This window comes from Sciurus vulgaris (genome assembly GCF_902686455.1).
Source record: "Sciurus vulgaris genome assembly, chromosome: 4".
NCBI lineage: Eukaryota > Metazoa > Chordata > Mammalia > Rodentia > Sciuridae > Sciurus > Sciurus vulgaris.
This window is the reverse complement of record NC_136464.1, coordinates 176591493-176609019: the sequence shown is the minus strand read 5'-3', so window position 1 is coordinate 176609019 and position 17527 is coordinate 176591493. Positions and strand designations below refer to the sequence as shown.

At 42.7% G+C, this 17527-nt stretch overlaps 2 protein-coding genes across 9 annotated transcripts in view; both read left to right on the top strand.

Annotated features, from left to right (window-relative positions):
* Positions 1 to 2967, top strand: part of TMTC4 (transmembrane O-mannosyltransferase targeting cadherins 4) — a 60193-nt gene extending 57226 nt beyond the window's left edge. For all 6 annotated transcript variants that reach the window (XM_079138611.1, XM_079138610.1, XM_079138612.1 and 3 more), the window contains 2 exons: positions 515 to 584; positions 1708 to 2967. In XM_079138611.1, coding sequence (XP_078994737.1) covers positions 515 to 584; positions 1708 to 1856 — 219 coding nt within the window. In that variant the 3' untranslated portion in view covers positions 1857 to 2967. The remainder of the gene's footprint in view (positions 1 to 514; positions 585 to 1707) is intronic.
* A 13958-nt stretch (positions 2968 to 16925) lies between these two features.
* GGACT (gamma-glutamylamine cyclotransferase) overlaps positions 16926 to 17527 on the top strand; it is a 46443-nt gene continuing 45841 nt past the window's right edge. For 2 of the 3 annotated variants that reach the window (XM_079138654.1, XM_079138653.1), the window contains exon 1: positions 16930 to 17524. The gene's annotated coding sequence lies outside the window, so the exon portion shown is untranslated. Of the gene's footprint in view, positions 17525 to 17527 lie in introns of all 3 variants that reach the window. The other variant, XM_079138657.1, reaches the window with a different exon arrangement.

Below are 17527 nucleotides of genomic sequence, written 5' to 3'. Positions count from 1 at the left end.
CGTATACGGTGCTGTGACAGCTTCGATGACAGGGGCCTTTCTTCTTCATTCTCTGCTCATTCTTTCCAGCTGAATGGGCTGCTTCTGGGTTGCACAGGTGTGTGGGTCCTTGAGAGAGATTAGACAGGCACCGGCTCCCGGCGAGGGTCCTGGCAGTGAGTTCTTGGGTGCGGGCTGACAGGCTGCGGTGGGTGCCGCAGCCAGGGCTTCCTCACCGTCGCTCTCTGTCTCCTGCACCCTGAGCCGAGCAACGTGCTTCCAGTTGCAGAATTCCAGCCACTTCTAGGAGGCAGGTGGCGGAGCTCATGGGCACATTCACGCCCTGTCTGTGTTGCCCCTTGTCACCTCAGCTTCCTCGCTAGCTCTTCAGAGCCTCTTCTCACAGAGCATGTTTCTGGAAGGACACAGGGGTGCAAAACAAGAAGGGTAGCAGTTTGAAAACCACAGGCAATAAAACAGAATCGCTTTTGCTTCATGTACAATGCCTTCTTTTTTGTGTCTTTCATTTTTTTAGGAATCTGAAGCTTTATTCCTCAAGGCAATTAAAGCAAATCCAAATGCTGCAAGTTACCATGGTAATTTGGGTAAGGAAACTTTTCAAATTGGATTGTATCGAAATTCTATATAATTAAAATGAAATGGGCATATTTCTATGAAGTCAATGTTGAGAAAATGGTTTCTTCAAAGCTCATCTGTATTGTCCTTCATAATCTGGTTTTAAAATTTGGTTTTATTATGCCATTTCAAAGATAGCCATATTTGCATATTGTAATTATGTGACCAGGACAACCCCCAGAATTGCCCACTGAGTTTATTGTTTTCTTACAATGAGAACTCAGATCTTCTGTGTGAAGGAGCGTACAGTGTTAACCTGAGAGGTACTTCAGAAGTTTCTCAGAAAACACACCTGTTCCCTCCTTCCCCGGAGTGGATCTTCCAGCTCTGCTTGTGTCCCCTTATGCTGTGGCCAGAAATGCACTGATAGTTATTTATTCCCCAGAATTCCTTTCTTCCATTCAGACATCTCCAAAGTTGGAATTTTCAGAGCCTAGCATACCAGTTCAAAAGCTCAGTTATGCAAATGTATTTTTCATTTTATCTATTCCTTACCACTATGAAGTTGCCCATCTCAAAAGTCAGGAAGCATTGTAGTTGTTCTGCCCATGTTGGAAGTTTAGTTTGTTCACATTATTGTTATAATAATCAGGTTTATACTAAAAATTAGTTTTATTGTAACAATCACTAATGGTCAGATCTTGCTGTTAGAACCCTTACTTCCAGCTAGCAACACACAAGCTTTGACTACCAAAAGGTATAGGGAAATCTTCATTTCAATAAACAGTTGGCCAGAACTGTGAATAGTACTGGGAGCCCCACTCTGTTCAACCTGGGTCCTGGAAATTTCATGGCAGCTTTAAGACACTTCACGCACTCTCCTTTTTACATCTTTATGTAATGATGTTGCGGTAGGCAGATGTATCCCATTTAATGATAGAAGAGCCCTCCAAGAAACTGGCAGAGGTTAAATGGATCATCCCCAGGGAGTATGAGTACAATAAAATTTTCAGTACAAATAATGTTTTTTTAAAACAGTGATTTTTGAAAACTGTTTGAAAATGCCCTGGAATAGTTCTTTGCACAAGTGTTTGGGAATACTGCAAATTATTCAGAAGCATTTCCAATGAAATTCATCTCCTGCTATTTCAGCTGTGCTTTATCATCGTTGGGGACATCTCGACTTAGCCAAGAAACACTATGAAATCTCCTTGCAGCTTGACCCCACGGCAGCAGGCACCAAGGAGAATTATGGCCTCCTGAGAAGAAAGCTGGAACAGATGCAGAAAAAGGATGTCTGACCTTTTCCCTTCGTCTTTTGAGTTTGTGCGTGTGTGCACAAGGCATATCATTAACATGTGCTTACGTTTAACCATTTGAAATTCTTAGACATGTTGTTTATTTTACTATTATTTTTTTTCTATGAAAACAAAGACATGCAAAAAGATTACAGCACCAGCAATATACTCTTGAATGCTTGATAGGATTTTTGCATCAAAATTGTATTTTTTCAGATGACTCAAATGTAATTCTAGACTCCCCAAAATGAAAACTTTTCTAAGTAAACAAAAAAAGAAAAAATGATCTCAAGTAATTTTTCCCAGTAGTAAGCCTGCATCTGGGATATGAACCTGTGTTTGGACTAGCACTATGAAACCTCAGTTGTGAACAAGAAAGAAAGACTCCTACGGTTTATATGAACGTCAAATGTGTCTGTATATTAGCAGTTTTACTTAATGACATTAAATGAAAGAGTTTTTGGGTTTTTTTACCTCTTATTTTATAACAATGTGTACCATAAATTTTCTTTGTAAGGAAATATTTATTTGTATTTTTATGTGTTGGACAGGGCAAATAATTGAAGATTGGAAATTTTTGACATCTAGTATATTTATATACTTTTTCCTCTGTAGAAAGAAGTTGACTCCTGCAATATTTTTTGTATTCTCCAGGATATGCAGTTTCAGTACATAGAGTATTATATAACAGTACATTAACTGTCACTATTGATAGAAAATTTTAGCAATGCTATAGGTAAGAGCAGGCAGCCTAACATCTTTGTTCCTATTAATTCCAGTGTTGACAGGACTACACATGTATGTACGTTGGGTTTTATGTGTTTAAATGTAAAGGAGTTATCCATTTTGCTTAATAGAACCTCAGACCTTATTCTGTCTAGAAAATTCAAGAGATAAATTTTCTCTCAAAAGGAAGCATGTTTGGGGACTTTGTGGTACTTTCAAGATTTGGGTTTTTTTTTCTATTTTTATTTGATCAGAATAATCATGTTTACTTTTGTTTGCTGTCAATCTAAGGTTCATTCAGTCTCTGTTATTTCTTATGCAGTAAAATTATTACACAAACTGGCATGAAAATGTCATATTGCCTTCTTAATATATGATTTTCAAGTTAGTGGATTTTGTGTTCTTTCCCTTATAGTGAAATCTGAGTGACCAATTTATCTTGTCTAATGTGTCTTCCATTTGATTTTAGGGCCCATTTTATAGAATTGTATTATAAAGTTACCCAAGTTCAGAGAATGGGTTGCACAGATCCACAGTGAGACGAATTTTATTTTCTGCACTCACTTTTTTGAGAACAGATCCGTGTAATTATAACTTATGGTTGTTGAGACACATCAGAAAAGCTCTATGTCTTGACATTTATTAAATGGTCCCCAAACAACAATTCGTGGATCTCTTAGGAGCAGGGGCTATCTTGTTATTTATGTTCCTAGAGTGCTTAGCTTGGCAGATAATAGATGTGCCATATACTGTGGGTTTTTTTAAAGCAAATTTCTTTCCTTTTTGAGGAGGGATGGTACTTATCTTTCAAGAATAAAGAAAAAGTATTTCTTATTTAAAAAACACCTTCAGGACCTTTTATTCCCCCTACTGATACTAAAACTAGTGTCAAGTTAAGTTGTACAAACCTGAACCCTTGCCTACCAAATGAACCCGTAGCTCTCCCTGCTTCATCTCTGAGGATTCCCACTGCAGCTGTTTTCTTTCCAGAGAAAAACAGTCATTTATTTGATTGATATTCCAGGAAGCCTTTTATCTCTACAGATTTTGGAAGTGTACGTGCCGGCTCTTTCCTTCTCTGCCCACCTTAGCAGCCATTTCCTTTGTTTCTTGGGTTTCCTTCCTAACAAGACTGAACTGGAAGTCTGTCTCCCAGTTCTCTTCTTACTTGGTATCTCTTTATTTTAATGTTCTGATTGCTAATGACAATGGGGCAGGCAGCATCAAACCAAATACGGGGGAATCAGTTGTGACCCTTCACTCCTTGGTAGTGGATATCATCCAATCTGGAAGGTAGTTTGGGTCAGTGGGTTGCTTGATTTAGTGTATGTTCCTGCAGTATTCATTTCCTGTTCTTTATTTTGGTACATATGCAAGCTTATATTCTTTCAGATTGATCCTATCGCAAACAGCTACCATGCCTTGACAGGTCTCTTTGGTGTTCTGAGTCTACAACATTTCTGGAGCATGTTCTTTATATTTCATTTCAAATTGCTGACTTAAAATAGAACAGAAGAACGAGCCCCACATTGGAACAATGGACCTTGCAGTCACAAAACCCAGACTTGGGCCTTGGCTGTCCCACTGTGACACCATAGGCTTCTCACTTCACATTGCTCAAGCCCATTTCTCATCTTTAAAGTGGAAATAATAAGACCTCCTTCAATAATTTGGAAAACTTTTGGGCCAGTAGGTACTATATAAATGATAGGCTAGATTTTTGAAAGAGTATCTGTGTTTAGAGCAGACAGATCTGCCCTTAATATATTTATTCCCTCATATATGCAATAAATAGTAGGTGCCTACTGTGTGCCAGAGACCTCTTAGACCCTATGGATACAAAGGTGAATGGAAATGGATATGGTTTACAGAGCTACCCAAGTTAAGAGAATGGGGTGGATACTGATACAGATATATATATATATATATATATATATAGTTATTTAGCCAGCACAATTATAGAGGTGGAAAGGGTTATTTAAGAGTTCATGATTTCAGAGGTCTTAGTCCATAGAAGGCCAGCTCTATTACTTGGGACTTTGGAGGATATTGGAATTGGGGTGTGGCTTTGGGGTATACATTTTGTATCTGGAGAATGGAGTCTCTGTGCTTCCTGATGGTGCCAGCTGCTTCCCTCTGCCACACTCTTCCATGATGTTCTGCCTCACCTCACCACACTCTACCACTTCAGTTAATCCCATCAGGGATTAATTCCCTGATTGGGTGAAGACTCTTAACAACCAATCATTTCCTCTGAACCTTCCTGCATTGTCTCACGTGAGCTTTTGGGGGACACCTCACATCCAAACCATAACATTCCATCCCTGGCCCCCAAAAGCTCACACTCATCTGACAATGCAAAAAATATATTTGGTCCATTTTCAAGAGTTCCTGTAGACTCAATAGTTCCAAGATTGCTCGAAGTTCAAGTCCACAGTGTTCTCTGAGGCTCAGGCAATCTTGCGTTGTGAGTTCCTATAAATTAAAAGCAATTTACAAATATCCAACATATAGAGGAGCTGAGTAAACATTTCCATTTACAAAAATAGGGGCATAGAAAGAAGGGATAGGACCAAAGCAAGACCAAAATCCAGCTGGGCAAATAAGTCCTGTAGCTCCATGTCTGTCACCTGACACACATGGCCTCTTGATGTTCTCTCCAAATGGCATGTGTAGCTCCACCCCTGTGGCCTTGTTTGCCGCAGCCCAAGTGGCCTTTCTGTTAGCTTGCCTCTGCTTGTTTCCCGCAGCTTTCCTAGGATGATGGCCCACGTTAGTGGCATTCTTTATCTCGGAGGGTTTTCACAGCAGCTTTGGCTTCCTCCTCACACCTCCACATTTTGACTTCTCAAGAGGTGCCTGCAGGGACTCTAACCCCACTGCACTTTGCCTGGCCTCCCAGGCCTTCCTTTGAAATCTTGATGGAAGCCTCCATGATCCCCTAACTCTAGCATCCTGCATTCCTGCGGAACCAGCACCACCATGTGTAGACTTTGGTGTCTACTGCCATCTTGAACAGCAGCCAAGCCTCTAGGGTCCCTTGCTGCAGCAGCCTCTGAGGGTCTAGGCAGCTGAACACATTGAAAACACTTCCTAGGCCCCCTTGTGCAAGAAGGGTGCCCCACTGGTCTCAAAAGAATTTTCACCTTTACTCCATTGAGCTCCAGGTGGCTGTGGCCCTGACAGATCCTGAGATGACCTCAAGCCATCTTTCTTATGGTCTCTAGGCATTCCTTTAGTGGTGATAATGTCCTTAACAGCTGCAACTTCCTTAGCCCTAGTTTTACTCCTGCCTTTTAAGTCCACCTTTTAAAAATCCTTTTACTCTGCTTTCTGCTCCTGATTATCACAATATTTTTGGCTAAAAGCCGCCAGCAATATCCATGCCACTTCCGGAATGCTATGCTGCCTAGACATTTCTTCTGCCAGATTAAGAAGTCCATGGCTTCTAAAATCAGCCTCATAGAAAGTCTCTGGACATGGGCAAAATGCAGAAAACTCAGCCAGAACATAACATGAATGGCCTCTTCTCCAACTTCCAATAGAAAAGTTCTTTTCTGAACCCTCTCAAGCTGGACCTTCACTGATCATGGTCCTATAGCCATTCTGGTCTTCTGAGCTCCCACCAGAATTGGCCATTAATCTCCACTTACAATGACCTAAGGCATTTCTAGATTGCACTGCTATACATCTCAAAATTCCTCCCACCAATTCCAAAAAACTCCAAAATCTTCTGAAACACATGGTCAGGTTAGTCACAGCAACAACCCCACTTCTTGGTACCAATTTCTGTTTTAGTCAGCTTTTTCAATGCTATGACTAAATGATCTGACCAGCACAATTATAGAGCAGGAAAGGTTTATTTGAGGGCTTATGGTTTCAGAGGTCTTAGTTCGTAGAACGTTGGCCCCATTCCTTTGGGGCTCAAGGTGAAGTAGAGCATTATGGTGGAAGAGTATAGGAGAGGGAAGTAGCTCACATCATCAGGAAGCAGAGAGACACTCCACTCTCCAGATACAAAATATACACCCCAAAGCCATGCCCCAATTCCAATCTCCTCCAGCCACACCCTACCACTTCTATTAATCCCATCAGGGGCTTAATTCACTGATTGGATTAAGATTCTTACAACCCCATCATTTCCTCTGAACCTCTCTGTTTTATCTCACATGTGAGCTTTTGGGGGACACCTTACATCCAAACCATAACAATTGTCGTATAAATAATAGCTAAAGAGAGAGGCCTGATTGTCGTGAGCAGTAAGAGAGGAATCAAGTTTGGTTCCAACAAGTGGATTTTATTCATGTAATGCACACTCAACATTCCTAATAATAGCAAGTCACAAATACATTGAAGATTCACTCCTTTGTTCATTTAGAGTCCAGTCCCCATGGACTTACTCAATGCAACATCTCTTAGCCAAGAAGTCAGTCAGCAAGACCGAGGGGATTCTTCTCAGCCATAGCCTCTCTCAGCTCCTTGGATGTCTCTGGCCGTCCTTGGGTGTCTGATAAGCCGGAGGCTGGGTGGCAGTCGTTGCCGCGGGAGAGGTGGTTAGTTGTCTGGCCTCGGTGACAATGGTCGATCAAGAATCAGTGATGGAGTGGACAGCAGCCGGGGCAGTCAAGAGACAGAGCAACATGGAGTCCTCTGGTCACGGTGCTGCTGACAGTTTGCTCCAAAAGTCCAGGGGTTTAAGTAGTGATTTTCAGCCCAGTCATGCTCTGGTCTTCACTGATAAAGACCAGAACACGACTGTACTAGGAGCCCCCACTTGAATCATAGATAAAGGTTCATATCGGCATTGTTCAGGAGTGTCATCCTGCCTCACAGAAAGTTTGTCAGCAGGCGCCTTTATTTTAGTTTTACAAGTTCAGGCAAATACCAAATACAACTTATTATTACTACATAATACACAACTATAGTAATTCCTATTATTTCCTTGTCTCATTACACTGGTCTAACCTCAAGTCAGGAAAGGGTTTCATTTGATGGTGACTTCTAAACTGAGATTTGATAGAGCAAGTCAGTTACTCCAGATCAGCTGTTCTCAAGGGAATATTTGGCAATGCCTGGAGATATCTTGGTTAAAACTGATGAGGTGGGGAGGCGTGCTGTATCTCCTACCATGCCCAGGAAAACCCCTCTTACAGAAAGAATTATCTATCCCAAAAATGTCAGCACTGCCGAGGTTAGAAAACCTGAATTATGCAAAGAAAAAGCAGGCACGAAGGCCCCTGGATAGAAAGTGGGTACAAAATCCAAGCAGGAGGGAGAGGGACACATAATAGGGTAAATAGGGCCAGTTTGTGCCAGGGTCCCCAGACCAGAGGATCCTCATCTTAAAACATGGGAGGAGTCAAAGCAAGAAGAGACACAGTCCAATTTATGTCCTGACAAGATCACTTTGGCTGCAGGTGGGGAAGGAATTAGAGACAAAGGGATGTGAACAGGGTGACAGACCATTCCAGGTGTGCAGTGTCAGGGTGAAGCTGACTTTGTGCAGCTAGGTGGCAGTGAGTTGGAGAAACGTCTAGGAGTCAATTGGTGATAAACAGAGGGGCTGGGAGAGAATGAAGGTGCCAGCATCCTCCACTTGGCACAGACTGAGAGAAGCCTTTGAAAGTAAGAAGCTGCCTGTGAACTGGAGAGAGGAGGATCTAGACAAGAAAGGAAGGAATGGGACCCAAAATCGGGTGGAGATCAGTCCCACAAAAGGGGACAGTTGTGGCTGCATGTGAATGAGAAATGGACTCCTGGACCCTCATTCCCACGGCCAGGCCCCACCGGAGCATTCAGCTGTCAGCTACAAGAATGTCAGCCTTTCTGGGCCTCAGCTTCTTCTTATAAAAAAAATGCAAGTCATATGCTTATCCTGCAGAGTTGCTGTGAAAATAATATAATAACTGCATGTCTACAGTTGCACTGTCAATAAGGAAGCCACTGGACACATGTCCATCTGTTGGGTACATGCAAGGTGGTCAGTCCAAAGTGGAACATTCTATACACATAATACACATGCTTCAATTTGAAGACTTGGCATAAAAAAACGTGACCTGCCTCCATCATTCTAATGTTGTTTGCATGTCAAAATTATAATATTTTGGATACATGGTCGGTCCTCCCTATCTGTAGATTCTGCATCCTCAGATTCAACCAACTTGAATGGAAAATATTTGAAAGTAATTGTATTTGCCCTGAACATGTGCAAACTTTTTTCCTCGCCATTATTCCCTAAACAGTACAGCACAGCCACAACTTACACAGCATTTACACTGTATTAGGCATTATAAGCAATCTAAAGATGGTTTACCGTATGCAGGGAATGTGTGTAGATTATACGCAAATATTATGCCATTTTATATAAGGAACTTGAACATCTGCAGACTTTGGTGTCTGAGGGGGATCCAGAACCAATCCTTCATGGGTTAAAGAAAATATATGATGATATTATGATAATTAATTTCTCATTTCTTTTTACTTTTGAACATGGCTAATAAATTTAAACTGCATCTGTGGGTTTGCATTTGCCATTCACTTTCCATTTCTAATGGGCCGTGCTCCTCCAGAGTACAGTGGGAGGTGTGCACAGGGTACTACCCAGTAATTTAATTCACGTTTCAAAACGAGAAATTTGTTGCGTCTAATGATTGTGACCAAATTATTTTTTTCAACATTATTGGATACCTACAAGGTCAGTATTTCTCACGACTGTTCGTATGGCTTTCCAAAGGGGACTACTCAAATGACTTTCTGAAAACTGGATTTGGCACGCCTGTCAAGATCAGAGGATTAGCAAATAGCTATGTCTGATGAGGGAGATTCTTCTTCATGTATTAATTAGAACTAATAAATGTTGAAAGAACTGCATTTAGAAAATCATCCTTAGTTGTTTTTTTTGTCCCAAACAAACTGTGTTCCAGCAAAGATCAGCAACGAATGAGACCATCAGCTGGAAGGGTGATGGGGAACTTTGCAGGGGAGCATCCAGCTGTCACCAGCTGAGCCCGCTGATCAACTGTAGCCGCAGTGAGAGTGGGACTCCAAGATCCACCTGTCTCCACTGTGATGCCGAGCAAAGCACCCAGAGGCACTCAAGACGCGTCCTTGCCAAAGTAAGTAGTTCCACCAGCATCTCACAAAATGCCCCCTTTGATTCCTAATTTTAAATTGAAAAACTACAAAATGACATTCTCGGACCCCTTAATAGTTAAATTTGTTATGATAATGGTGGATGATGTAATAATATCTGTATATTTTTAAATAGCAGTACACACCAAGTCAGTCGATATGAAATGACATACAGTCTGGGATTTGCAGTAGCAGGAAGGGAGGGAGGGAGGAGGAAGAGATGGAAAGATAACAGGGGAAGGGCTCCGCTTATATTTCCTGACACAGTTCTTGCAAAATAACCCCTTTCATATTTTCCTGGGGTAAGTCATATTTTTGTCTTTTGGGTACATCTTTTAAATATCTTTGTTTAATGGTGAATGTTGGATATATGTCCCCCAAAAGCTCCTATGAATGCAGAAGTATTCAGAGGTGAAATGATTGGTCACGAGAGCTATAACCCAACCAGCTCACCTTAGTTTCAATGGACTGACTGCTGTAGGCAGGTGGGGTGTGTCTGGAGGAGGTGGGTCACTAGGGACGTACCCTGGGAGGGGGCATCTTCCCTCCAGCACCCCCTTGCTGCCATGAGGGGAGCGACTCTCCTCTGCTGGGCCCTGTCCTCATGACATGCTGCCTCACGTTGGGCCCAGAGCAATGGAGGCGGCCATCTATGGACTCAGATCTCTGAAACTGTGAACCTCACATAAGCTTTTCCTCCCCTAAGATGTTTATTTTGGGTATTTTGGTCATAGTGATGAAAAAACTAACTGAAACAGTGAACTTCCTGGTTTTATTGCATATATTAGGTGCCTCTCCACCTTTTCCCTCCCTGGAATCACAATCCAGATTGCATTTTTGAGAGCTGAGAGCTTCCTCATGTGCTGAGCTACTCACCTAACTTCCAGAAGTATGCTTTCCCGAAGCTCTGGATCTGAGTCCAATTGTGCCTGCATGACCATTGAACTTGCCCTCCTCCTGCCTCAGCCTCCTGAGCCGCTTGGATTACAGGCATGCACCAACACACCCAGATAAAGAAGTCATGTGTTTTTAAGCATCAACAATTCTATCAGGTACAAATGAGTCCAATCCTGCCATTAGTGACCTGGAACCTGGGATGAGTCACTTAATCTCTCCATGCCTTAGTTGTTTCTCATAAAAATAGTGGAGGTTGCTATTGCTTTTATAATTTCTCCACTACAAAACGAGGTTAGACTAAACCAGTGGCCTTTCAAACTTACTTAGATGTTTAAAACCTATTTCTTAAAAATGAATTACAGAAGTTCCCTGAAAAATGTTATAAAAGTGGGCTACTTTGCACACTTACATAAATCCCCATAAAAATTGGTTGTGAAATGTACAAATGCTTGAAATTTCAACCTCTAAAATATACTGAAGGTTTCTAGTCCTGAAATGTCCTGAAATGACCTGAAATGAAATGATAAGGTAAAAAACACCTGAGAATGAAGAAGTAAAATTCTGCCCAGATCCCATCAGGCTGTGGACAGCTACAGAGAGAACAGCCACACTTCTCCCAAGGAGTCACTGATGTGGTAACAGGTCAAATAACCCCCTCCTTGGGTACACACTACTTTCTTACTCATGAGAAGTTTCTGAAGAAGCACTGTTTGAAATCAGTGGATGAACTTCCCATGTGTGTCAGACACAGCCCCAATTTCCCAGCACGTGAGAGTGGTATGGGCGGGTTTCTGGATGCACTGGTCGCATGTCTGGGAGTCTGGTCTCAGAGATGTAGGGCCCTGGACCTGATCTGTGGTCCAGTCTTGCCCCCTTAGCCTCTCAGAAGTTTTCTTTCAATTTCACCTAAATCCACCCTGTCCCCAACCCGCCCAGCCTTGTCTTGCTGTCACAGCCCAGGCTTCCTCTGGTCTGTTCTATTGCCATGAGCCATTAGGACTGTCTTCATCCAACTCCAGCTCTGTACCTGGCAATCTTTGGACCGATACAGGCCGCATACCAATGGAAAGACCTAGGTCAAGCCATCTAATTTCCTTTCCTAATCTGAAAAGAGGAAGTAATTCCCCCTCGTCTTTAGTATATTATATAATGTCTAAGTAATATCCAATTGATCACGTGTATAAAAGTTCTTCATAGACAGAGCGTCGGATTCCATTAAATAACCCTATGTGTTATGTAGGGTTAAGTAAAATGGAAAAGAACCAAAGTAATGCCATTTTGTTCTGACCTGACTCCATTGCATGCTTGCTTACAACGTTTTCCTTTCAGCCTCCTGAAGCTGCATCTGTGTTGACAGTACAGTAGGACCTTCCCACATCCCTGACTATGGCCCTGATGTATGACAAAATGACTCTAAAATGTATAATCAAAACAATTTTCTCGTGTAATCAAAATATCCGTGTCAACAGGGTCTTTCTGACCTACATGTGCTTCAATTGTTCTTGAGGTTTTTGCCTTTTTAAACTCTGTACTTCCAAAATTCAGGTGCTGGGAGTTCTCTGAGGTGCTAGCCTGCTCCCAGCCGCCGCTTGCCTGGCATGCTCATTAAAGGACCTTTTTCCCTTTCAAGTTGGCTCAGTATGCATGGGGTTTGTAATTCTCGCCCACTCTTTGACATTAAGTACTACAGAACTAGTACTTTTAACAAAGAGGTTCAACCACAGGAAATGACTAGTCCTGGTAACACACTGCAGCATATACTACCAAGTTTCCCTGTTTTAGCCATCGTGTTAAAGATCACAGATCACAGGGTCGTTTTGGCTTTGGGTTTGTTGTTGTTGTTGTTTTGAGTTTGTTTTTTGTTATTGTTTTGTGATTTTTTTTTTGCAGGAAAATCAATGGACCTGGAAACCATAATTTTGAGCCAGACTCAGAACTAAGTATCACATGCTGAAGCTATTGGGGGAAATGGGAAAAGTGGATGTCATGAAAGTAGAAAGGAGACCATTAGGGTGGAGGAAGAGGACCTTGGTAAGAAGGAGGAGAGGATGGGGAGGTATTGGGAGTGAAATTGGTCAAACCCTGCTTTTATGTATATATGAATATGCTGTGATGAAACTCACCTTTCTGCATAAATAATGTGCCAGCAAAGAGAAAAGCACACAGGGCTTCAGTTCAGCTGGATGTAGACTCGAGTCCTGGCACCCTTGTTTACTGGCAGGCAGGGTGCCTTTGAGTTACTCTGCCTCCCAGAGCTGGGTCATAGGTAGAATCAGAATGATAATGCCCAGCTCATGAAGCTGTCCAAGGATGACATGGGAAGACACACCGGTACACCCAGTCCTCCCATTAGGGGGATCAAGCTTCATTTCATTTTGTCAGTGTTCGGGTGGCATGGCTCAATTGCTTGATTCCCATTTCAAGAACAATGACGGCAAAACTGCAGCGTTAGAGACAGGCCACCAATGGTGATGGCTCTTTGCGGTGTAATTAGCTTTGATCATAGTAGGTGGCACATTTGGTTGGTCAGATTATCTCTTCCGAGAATTCTTACATTATTCCCTTATTCATGATTACAGATTTATTCCCAAGGCTAATGAAATAATCTCATATAGTGCTTTACTCCAGTCTTTGCTTCTTATTCCTGAAATTACAAATTATGGGCAAAAAGAACCATTTCAACTGCAACTGCTTGGAAAATTTCATCTACTTCTTAGAAAAGATATTGCATATCTTTTGTGGAGAAAAGGTCAATGCCTTATTTAAAACCGAAACAAAATAAAACCCCCCGCATCCCACATCATCTTTAAAACATTATTTACAGAAATACCAGGATTGAATTTAATGTGAGCAAACTTAGCTTCATGAGGTTGGTTTTCTTCACTCATTAATTTCTTTGCCATGGAAATTATTTAGCAGTGCGACCTGTTGTACCAAATAAAATCACTTGACAGATTGAAAAGAAAGAAAAAAATAATCCTGCCGCCTTCAAATTTAACAGCTAATTTTTACAGCCATGGTTAGAAATGGAAGTTAGTAATCCTGTGATTTGCAGTATATATTCTACTGTTCATTTTTTTGCACACAAAATAAAAGAATTCTAAATTAGCCTCATTAATGAATCTAAGTTGAAATTGTGGAGTCTTTTTGAGTTAGTAATGATCAACCTAGGGGAAATGGTCTAAAAGTAAATTGCAATTACTTTTGCAATTGTTCATACTGTGGTGTGAGGTACTTGAAACGTGCACAGGGATGTAGACCCAGGCTCCTGAAACTCAGCTCTGTGGAGGAAAGTTCTATCAATCCACTCCCACAGAAAGAAGAGGCTGGAGTAAGAGACAAAGTTTGCAGGGCAGCAAACCTTTTTCTGTAAAAGGGCAGATAATACATACTTTAGACAGTTCAGAACATATGGTCTCTGTGGCTAAGAGCAGCCATAGAGACAGGCACATGCCTGCAATTCCAGAGATTTGGGAGGCTGACACAGGAGAATCAAAAATCCAAGGCCAGCTGCAGCAACTTAGTGAGAGACTGTCTCAAAATAAAAAAGGGCTGAGATGTGGCTCAGTGGTACAGCAGCCCTGGGTTCAATCCCCAGTACTACACACACACACAAGCAGCCATAGGTAGTATAGAAACAAATGCTGTGTATTTCAGACACTGAAACCTGAATTTCATCAATATTATTTTGGTTTTCATTTATTTTCAAGCATTTAGAAGTGTAAAATTCCTTCTTGGCTTGAGGACCCTACAAATACACATGGCGGGTTAGAATCAGGCTGCAGAATAGTTGAGGCCCCAGATGATTTTTTCCCTGATTCAATAAAATAATTTGATAGTATTTCAGTAGATTTTTATAGTGTTATTCGGTTTAGCCTCAAGCTCCTTACCTGGCTGGGCACGGTGGCACACACTTCTAATCCAAGCAGTTTGGGAGGCTGAGGCAGGAGGATCTCAAGTTCAAAGCCAGCCTCAGCAATTTAGTGAGGCCCTAAGCAACTCAGTGAGATCCTGTCTCTAAATAAAATTCAAAAAAGGGCTGGGATATGGCTCCGTAGTTAAGTGCCCCTCAGTTCAATCCCCAGTACACACACACACACACACACACACACACACACAAAGTTCCTTTCACTTCTGTTGCTTATGTTACATAATAAACTATCATTTCAAGAGATGCGAAGGTATTTTCCCACCTATTGTGTGGTATTTGAATGCTAGAGGGGTGCAGGAGGGATAATAAGGAGATGAGGCCAGCCTCTTGCTTAATATTCAGTGGCAGATTATTTAGTCAGATATAAATTAGGCATCTACATTATTACATCCAGATCTGGAAAACATAGTCTTTGGTCTAGATGTCCTTCCCAAACTCATGTCAACTGCCAATTCCACAGCACTGAGAGATGGAGCTTTAGGAAGTGATTAGGCCAAGAGTGCTCCACCCACGGGTGGTTTTAGTGCCTGTATAAAGGAGCTTGTAAGAGTGGGTTCTTTGTTCTTCCTCTCTTCTGCTGCGTCTGGAAACACATCTCTCCACTCTGAAGAACACATATTGGAGGCATCATCTTGGAAGCAGAAACTGGGCATTCATCAGACCCCAAACCCACCATTGCTTTGCTCTTGGACTTCCTAGCCTCCAGAACGGTGAGAAATAAATTTCTGTTCTTCCTAAATTATTCATTGTCAGGTATTCTATTGAAACAGCATGAAACAGACCAAAACAACAGAGGTTGGCAATTACCTGCTCACATTAGGCAACAGAAATAGTCAAACAAGAAAATTCTGGTTAAAGATATTTTCTAGTTTAAATCCTGGAGTTGATTAAGAAACTCTTTGTAAGGCTTTGAACATATGCATGGAGTTTTGCTAGTTGCATGACCTTTTCTGAAGGGTACAGGAGGGAGGGAGGTTACAAAATGACAGAACAAGTGGACCAGAATGAGCAGGAAAAAAGTCCAATGGAGAGCTAACCTTTGCAGTTGGACACAACCTCACAGACTGGAGAAGTTGACGGTTTCCTATCATCCATCAGCGTGATTGGCTTGCCAAGGGCTCCTGAGTAATGCACCAACACTAAATTGACAAGGCGAGGCCTTACCTAGACTGACCAAACCCATTCCTTGAGAAACTTTGACTCTTTCTCCCTTTTTTAATAAGGCGTGCCCCCACGCTTGCCTTTACTGCTCACATAGATGAGTAAATCCTCACCAAGTGCTGTCTGTGAATCTGCAATTTTAGACCCTACTTTTGGCTAGCAAAGTCAGAATCTGCATGTTTAAACAAGAGCCTCAGTTGCTTCACTTGTACGTTGAAGTTTGAGAAGCACAGAAGTAGATCCTTAATAGGCCATTGTTCTCAAGCCCTGAGCCTCTGGCATCATCACGAATAAAAATGCCCCTCCCTGTACCTCGGCCCCAGAATTGCTGACTCAGTAGGCCAAAGGCGTGGCCTTGAGAGTACATGCTTCAAGGTTTGGGTGCTGCTAGACGGGAGCACAGTCCAAAAGTGACTATTGACTACTTTAAGTCATGTTATTGGACTAGAGATGTGGCTCGGTGGCAGAAAGCTTGCCTAGCATGCACAAGGCCCTGGGTTGGATCCAGCAGAACAAAAACATTTTGATAGTTAAAATGAAGATTTCATCCCACAGAGCTGTTAGACCAGCTTTCCCAGCCTTTTCTGGAAGTAAATGCAACTTAACACTCACCATCTTTAATTTTCCTTTATTGGAGGAATTATTGATTCACCTGTCTGCGTCATTTTTCCTAGACTGACAGGACCAAAAGAGAGAGAGAGAGAGAGAGAGAGAGAGAGAGAAGCATTACTTCCCTTCTAAAAATTTAGGATTATGCTACTCTTTAAATATTAACATGCTAAAAACTATATTCTAGGCAAGGTTTTTAATACTTTTCAATTTAATCATGAACTGCCCAAGACAAGAAAGAACTCTATAAATCTTAGTGCTTTATGCATCTGATCTTTGATTTCTTTTGGAATTGCACATCTGTTCAAAATAGAACTACACGAGCATTGTGGGAAATGTCTGAATAAAAATCAGATTATAAAGTGATTTTGAGCAATCTACATAGATGAGAAAGTAGAAGGGGCAGGAAGTGATTAAGGGGGATTATTATTACTAGTCTGATAATACTTCTTTATTTGTGTCTCTCGGGGCCAGAAGTGACCCTCTCTCCATTTCTGTCCCAGTTCTGTGACCTGGGCCCCCAAAATAACATTGCTTAAACCCAGAACACAGTTTCTGGAGAAAAATCCCCCCCCCCTCAGATTTATTTCTCAATCCTCTAATATCTGGGGCTCAAATTCAGTCCTGGGCCCAGGGGACAGGGGAAAGCCACCTTTCCATTGCCCCCTAAGCAATAGTTTTAGTTTAAAAGGGGGAAATGGGCAGCGTGGCTACATGATGATCTACACCCGCTTGAAAAGCGTGCGCCCAGGTGTCAGGCCTTGCTGCGCACCCATGGGGTTCATCCCCAGGTGTGTCCACCTGGTGTGGCGTGCCCGCCGTTCTTGGAGTCGTTGGCGAGCCTCTGGGTTTGATGTGGGCGCCAGGTGTGTCCGGTCCAGCCCTGAGTCAGAGCTAAGCAGGAGTGCCCAGCTGTCAGGGCTTGTGTCTGACGTGGGGCTTCCAGGAGTGGGAGGTGGCTGAGTCTGCGTCTGCGGCAGGGCGTCCCCAAATAGGGGAGTTGGTTGCTCGAGTACGGGTAGGGCGCACGCGGCAGGTGTGCCGCGCCCGTGGGCGTGGCCGGGGCCCGCTTGGCCAGGCCCAAGGCGCCCCAGGGCCGGGCGGAGCGGCGGCTGCCTGCAGGGGGCGCCGCCCGGGGCGGCCTGGGTGCGGCGCCCGCGCAGGGCATTTCCGCTCGGCGGTGGGAGCGCGGTCCCACGGCCCCGCGGGGCAGCAGGTG